The 6471-nt window shown below is 62.5% G+C and overlaps 1 protein-coding gene across 1 annotated transcript in view; it reads right to left on the bottom strand.

The window, feature by feature from the left end:
• Window positions 1-790: 790 nt before the first annotated feature.
• Window positions 791-6471, bottom strand: part of HMCN2 (hemicentin 2) — a 32953-nt gene continuing 27272 nt past the window's right edge. The window contains exons 66-79 of the mRNA XM_042052786.1: window positions 5947-6457; window positions 5686-5876; window positions 5517-5598; window positions 5100-5369; window positions 4188-4337; window positions 3846-3983; window positions 3585-3706; window positions 3251-3488; window positions 3065-3127; window positions 2843-2971; window positions 2424-2744; window positions 2058-2177; window positions 1693-1819; window positions 791-1573 (exon numbers count right to left, since the gene is read on the bottom strand). Of these exons, the coding sequence (XP_041908720.1) occupies window positions 1231-1573; window positions 1693-1819; window positions 2058-2177; window positions 2424-2744; window positions 2843-2971; window positions 3065-3127; window positions 3251-3488; window positions 3585-3706; window positions 3846-3983; window positions 4188-4337; window positions 5100-5369; window positions 5517-5598; window positions 5686-5876; window positions 5947-6457 (2805 nt within the window). The 3' untranslated portion in view covers window positions 791-1230. The remainder of the gene's footprint in view (window positions 1574-1692; window positions 1820-2057; window positions 2178-2423; window positions 2745-2842; window positions 2972-3064; window positions 3128-3250; window positions 3489-3584; window positions 3707-3845; window positions 3984-4187; window positions 4338-5099; window positions 5370-5516; window positions 5599-5685; window positions 5877-5946; window positions 6458-6471) is intronic.

The following is a 6471-nucleotide window of genomic DNA, read 5'->3' as shown; positions in this document are numbered from 1 at the left end:
CAGCAATCTCCACAGAGCACCCAGGGGTGTCACTGGGGGGACTCCACAGAGTCACCTGCCCCCAAGGAGTGGGACAATGGGGCCAGAGAAGAGACAGTGCTCTGCAGCACCTGATTTTCCTCCCTGGACCAGCAAGAAGGGGGAAGGTTGGATTTATTTGCACCTCCATCAGGAGGCGATGCAGGAGCCAGGGTGGGCAGGAGGGGACAGGGCAGAGGGTTGTCCATGGAGCCAAACTCACCTTTCCCCCTCATACATGCCCAGAGCACTCCAGACCCACAGCAGACCTGGCTTTGGAGGACAGGAAGGCTCCATCCCAAAGGACAGAGATTTTTAGGGGAATCTCAGACAGGTGCAGCAAGAGCCAGCTCCAGCGACAGGATCTGACCACAGAAAGTTCATGGCCACCATCAGCCTCTATGGCCCAGCCCTGGTGACCGTGGGCTCATGTTTCCTGGGGCCAGCACCTCCCATCCCACACCATCAACTAGGACTGAGACAGTGCTTTGGGAGCAGTCTCCATGTTCACCATGTGCAGAGAGGCCACATCCTGCTCTTGCTGCTTGAGGGACTTGACACCAGGGCAGGATTGGAGCTTCAGGGGCTGGACATTGGCCTTCTGGCATTGCCACATCCAGACAACCTCCCTTTTATGGTCCAAGGCCAGGCAGGGAGGTGTCCAAAGCCCTGGAAATTCTCCCACACACTGAAGAAAGCATCTTCCTCAGGCACAGCTAATATTTAGCCACAAAACACCTTCATAAATCAGTAAGAGCACACAGAAACCAAGTGGATTTTAAAAAACCAAAAAGACTATTTCAATTTAATAGATGGTTAGTGCTGGGGTGCCCCACATCCTCCCCAGCTCAGGGAACCCCTCCCTGCACCCCGGTGGGACCCTCGCTGTCCACTGTCACCCAGTTCATCTTCCCACCCCCCACATTTGGGGGCTGATAGCAGCCAAGGCCATCCAGAGCTTTGTTTGTTCTGGGATCTGGGACCTCACTGCAAGAGGTTGGTGAGACATCTAATCCCCCCTGGGATCCTGACTCTCCTGCTGAGTCAGGGCCCAGCCCTGGGTGACGGGAACACAGCTCAGGGGCGAGGGGGTGTCTGGGAGGGAGAGAAGAGGTACAAACTCAGCACTCCCTGAGCCACGTGCCCTACCGATGGGGTGGGGAGGGACAGGAGAAGAAATGACCCTGCATCCCCTCCTGTCCCTCGGCTGTGTCAGTAAGGGTAGGGGGAGACGGAGATGAGGAGGAGGAAGATGCTGGGTGCTCGCTGCCCGTCTGGGACCAGTGCCTGCACCTTGAGCCGGTGGGTGCCGGGCTCCCGCAGCGGCCGCACGGTGGAGATGATGCCGTGGCCCCTCTCGGTGCGGAGGGCAAAGGGGCTGTCGGGGTCCTGCTCCAGCAGCCTGAAGACGGGCCGGTGGCGCAGGGCGGTGGCCGGGTTGAGGTGCACCACGTCCCGGCGGGCAGCGATGCCGAGGGGCAGGGGAAGCACCTGGTACTGCAGCGTGGGGGGACCGGCCGGGCCGCAGAGTGGGGGACAGCGACCCACGCACAGCCTGCATGAGAGAGGGAGAATGTGCGATGTGGTGGGTGCCAGAGAGTGGACAGGACACTCGGGATCGTGGTGACACGAAGAGAGCGGGATGGGCACCCCCAGCCCCACAGCACGACTCACCCTGGGCGGGAGCCTCCCCGGTACCCGGCCGGGCATGGCACATCCATGCACCGGGCACCTCCACGGGTGTTGAAGCACATCTGGCTCGAGCCACACTGGATTGTGTCCTCCATGCACTCATCCACATCTGCAGGGAGAGAGGGGACAGGTCTGAGGGTGCTGGGGTGCCCATGGCTGAGATAGGGGTCCAATCCCCAGCTCCCCCACCCTCCCACATCTGCCTGGACACAGAGACAGTGAGACATGAGCACTCAGACTGTGGACTGCTGGCTCTGGGAACAACCCTCCCAAGAGAGGAGGAAGACTTGCAGCCCCCAAAAGATGACACCCAGGGCACCATGGGGACTGGGCACCCCTGCACTGACCATGGCAGGTCTTCCCATTGGACAGCAGCCGGTAGCCGGGGGGGCAGAGGCAGTGGTAGCTGCCCGGGCTGTTCCTGCACTCGTGCTGGCACTGCTTCAGTGTCTGGCACTCATCGAGGTCTGCAGGGCAAGAAAGGGTGAAGGCAAGATGGGAAGGATCAGTCCCCTCTGGTGCCACTGCAGTGCACCAGTGCCTCTGGTGCCCCTCTGGGGCCAACCTGGTTCTCGCCTCCCCTTCCCAGCACAGCAAAGACCACAGGGCACAAACAAAGTGGTGGACAGGGCAGCAAGAAGGACACGAGGTACCTTTTGGGGACAAAGCAGTCTCTGAACTCCCTGCAACACCCTTCCCCAATGTGCACTCACCAGTGCAGGTGCCATTCCTCCTGATGTAGCCCATGGGGCAGGGGGGGCCCCGGGCACCCATCCCTGCATCCATCGCCACGCGGTGCAGGGCGAGCTGAGTGTGGAAGGATCGTCCCCGTGGGCGGCTGCTCAGCCCCTGCCAGCGCATGGGGGTGTCCCGGGGCACGCTGCCCGTTGTGTCCCCTGCATCCGTCCCTGCTGTGCCACACTGTCCCCCTGGCAGCAGGGTCCTGCCAGCGGGGCACAGGCACTCGTAGGAGCCCCGCAGGTTGTGGCACTCAAAGGCACACGGTGGGGGAAACTGCAGGCACTCATTGACATCTGGAGGAGGAAAGAGGTGGGGAGCTGCAGCTGGATGGGGGAAACTGAGGCTGGAGCAGATCAGGGCTGACCATGGACCCTGAGAACCCAGCTCCTACCCAAGCATGGCCAGCCAACGCCCAGCGTGCGGTAGCCAGGAGGGCAGGAGCAGTGGTAGGACCCGGCGCTGTTCTGGCAGATCTGGTTGTATCGGCAGGCGTGGGACCTCTCGGTGCATTCATCAACATCTAGGGAGCAGAGAGAGGACAGGGTTGGGGGGACAGGAAAGTGGCACCAAGTGCCCCTTGCCATCCACATGCCCCCTCAGGAAGGGTCCGTACCAATGCAGTACCGCTGCCCAGGGTCCGGGATGAATCCCAGTGGGCACTGGTCTCTGTCAGCCCCTGTGAATTGAGCAGAGAGAATGAGAAGTGACATGTCACTGCAGGGACGTGGCCTTTGCACCCTCACAGACACCCAGAACTGGCAAATGGATCCACCCCCATCCTTGGGACTCGCCTGGTTACCTGCATCAAGTGAGGCACGGAGCTGGAAGCGGAGCTCCTCTTTGGCTGGGTCATAAGAGGCTGTGATGGCTCGGGCCCGGAGGTGCTGCACCCGAGGGGGCTGTGGCCCCACGGGGGGGTCGAACACGATGGTGTGATTGCAGTGGGCACGGACGAGGCGTCCATCCCGCAGGAAGCTCTGCACCGAGCCCCCGGAGAGCTGCCCCGCGCCTGTCTGCACGTAGCGCTCGCTGAAGTCCTGGGGAGAGGCAGGGAGGGGGGTCAGGCCGTGGATCCCCCCATGCTCCCGGCGCAGCAGTCGTGGTCCCACGGGGATAATGGGCAGTGCCAGCACCTGCAGCAGCACCACGGCATCGCCGAAGCTCTCCGGCACGGAGCCGCTGATGACACTGTCCAGCCGCAGAGCGCCAGTGCCATCCGCACCCCGGGCGAGGTGGGTGACCCGCAGGAGCTCCCCTGCCGGGGGGAACGGTGAGCAACAGCCCACAGCACCTCCCCACACAGCTCCATTCCTGGATAAGGGATGGTGCATGGGGGAGATGGAGTCTGAGCTTCCTCAGGAGCTAACCGGGCTCTCTTATCAGAGATCCCTCACCTGTGGCAAACTGCAGCAGAGACTCGTGCTGGAAGGTGCCCTGGGTGAGTAGGAACCCGCTGCGGGCTGCCCCACTGGCGTGTGCCAAGGACCAGTAAATGGGGGCAATGATGGTCACCAGCACCTGCATCAGTGGCCCTGGGAATGGGGAAGAAAGGGTGTCACCGTGGAGCCAGCACTCTCCTAAGGGGGCACCCAGCCTGCCCCATCCCTCCTTGCCCACAAGGCACAGACGTGGGGGCTGCTTTTGGGGAAAAAAAGAAATAAAAACCTTTCCCCCAAGATCTACATCTGACGGACATCAAAACCCTTACACGGGTGAGGGTAGAAATGTCCACCCACCTAAGGCAGGTGGAATGCTCCCAATGCTGCTCCGGAGGGCGGTGGTGCCGGACTGAGAGTCACCCAGCACGCTGGCATCAAGGGTGGAGACACCGAGCTCGTGGCCATTGATGACACCGACCAGGCTGCCCCGCACCTGGTGCGGCTCCCCTGGGACAGTGAGGATGGGGTCAGGCAGCAGCACGGGGACTGCACACCCATGGGAGAGCAGGGCGCTTCCCTGACTCCCCTCTCGCTAATTTGCATGTCAAGAAAATCTTGTTTTCCGGAGGTGAAGGCAGCCAGAGCAAGGCAGGCAGTGTCCCTGCCTGGCTGCAGCACAGTCCCCAGGGACCCCACGGCTCCAGGCACGGTGCCATGTTGACAAGGGATGTTGTGAGCGTGGCCCTGTGCCTTGTCATACCGACAGGCACTGACACCCCCAAACCCTGCTCTGTATCAACCTCAAGGTCCCGGCATAGCCCCAAGCTTTTATTTGCTTCTCCAGCATGCCTGGCAGCGAAATGCCACCAGCCACACAAGGGCACATAGGGCACCTGGCACTTCCTCCAGCCTGGCTCTCTGCTCCCGAGGGGCAGCAGGAAAGGATGTGTCTGTGCATTTAGCAGAGCCCCTGGGAGACGGGAATTTAATCATGGGCAACTAAGGCAGGAAGGCTGAGGAGAGGCCAGTGAGGGCTGGCACGCAGTGGCTGCTTGGGCAAGGGCCTGCTCGGGCTCAAGCCTTCAGGTGAGCAGTGGGAGAGAGGACAGGACAAACCAGAGTATGAATCACAGGCTGGAGCAAGCAAGGAAAGGCAATATCCCCCCAAACCACCGTCCTGGAGCTCTCACCCCAGGGTGTAACAGCACTGCAGGCAGCACCAGCCCTCGAGCCAGCCAAAGCCCCCCAGGGCCAGGGGCAGACACCCACCTTGGACATCCAGGGAGGCGTGGGCGGCAGCAGAGCCCAGGGCATTGCGGGCGAGGCAGGAGTAGCTGCCGGCGTCGTGGTGGGTGACAGAGGGCAGGAGCAGGGTGGCATTGGGCAGGACATGGGCGTGGGGACCCTCGGGGAGTGGCTCGCCATCCCGTTGCCACTCCACGGAGGGGGTGGGCTCCCCTGACACGACACAGTGCAGCAGCACCCACTGCCCAGCATGGACTGTCACCGCTCCTGGTGTCACTGTCACCACGGGGGTGCCTGGGCAGGGAAAGGGATGCAGGTAGTGATGCGGCATTCCAGCGGTTCTGGGAGCATTCCCCATGGATCAGGGGTGGTTGGAGGGGCTGAGAGGTGACATGGTTTGCAGTCCCTTAAAAGAAGGGTGAGGAGGTGGGCAGCACTCACTCTGCAGCGCCAGGGTGACAACTTTTGCTGCTGTGCCCGCATCGTTCTCCGCCACACATTGGTACTGCCCCACATCGGTGCTCTAGCAGGACCAACAGCATCAGCACAGCGTTTTGCTTTGCCAGAAAAGCACCCTGAAATGTGCCAGCACCCCCTGGGCCCCGCTCACCCGCACAGCACGGATGGCCAGGGAGCCATTCTGCAGCTGGTGCAGGCGCCCATGGGCCACCACCGGCACCCCGTCCTTGCTCCAGCGGATGAGGGGCTCAGGGTGACCCTGGGCATCGCAGTCGAGGAGGGCATCGCCTCCGGAGCGCTCCGCCTGGTAGGTGCTGGCGTCTCCCTGTATGACGGGTGCCTCTGGGAACGGGAAAGGGGTGGCAGAGAAGGGGGGCTGGACGGGCACCCCAATTCCCCTGCCAGTACCTACCTCTGACAGAGACGAAGGCAGTGGCCCTAATGGCACCGGCGCTGTTCTCGGCGTGGCAGACGTAGGTCCCGCTGTCCGTGGGTGTGGCTGCCTCCCGACGCAGGATGCTCCGCTCGCTCTGCCCCGACACACCATCTGCGGGGTGCAAACCCCCAAAAGCGTGGTTGGGGATCAGCTGGTTACAACCCCGCACAGCCAGACGTGCTGGCACGCCGGGGACCCTGAAAGGTGGGACAAGGGTGGCACCAGGATCGCTTTCTCCCCCAAGTTCAGCATCCTCTGCCCCTGCCCAGGTACCAGTGATGAGCTGCCCGTTGGCCATCCAGGAGACGCGGGGCGGGGGGCTGCCCACGGCGGCACACACCAGCTCCAGCCTCTCGCCCCGGCTCACGGTGGTGTCTGTGGGCAGGTGGGTGAAGGTGGGCAGGGTGTGGATGGAGAGGGAGAGCCGGCGGACGGCCCTCCCAGCAGAGTTCACCGCGGTGCAGGAGTAGCTCCCAGCATCCCCTTCCTGCATGAGGATGA

Source organism: Corvus kubaryi, unplaced genomic scaffold (genome assembly GCF_017639235.1).
Source record: "Corvus kubaryi isolate FWS band 111438036 unplaced genomic scaffold, C.kubaryi_AGA036_p1.0 78, whole genome shotgun sequence".
NCBI classification, from domain to species: domain Eukaryota; kingdom Metazoa; phylum Chordata; class Aves; order Passeriformes; family Corvidae; genus Corvus; species Corvus kubaryi.
The sequence above is the reverse complement of the archived record's forward strand: the minus strand, read 5'-3'. Positions and strand labels throughout refer to the sequence as shown.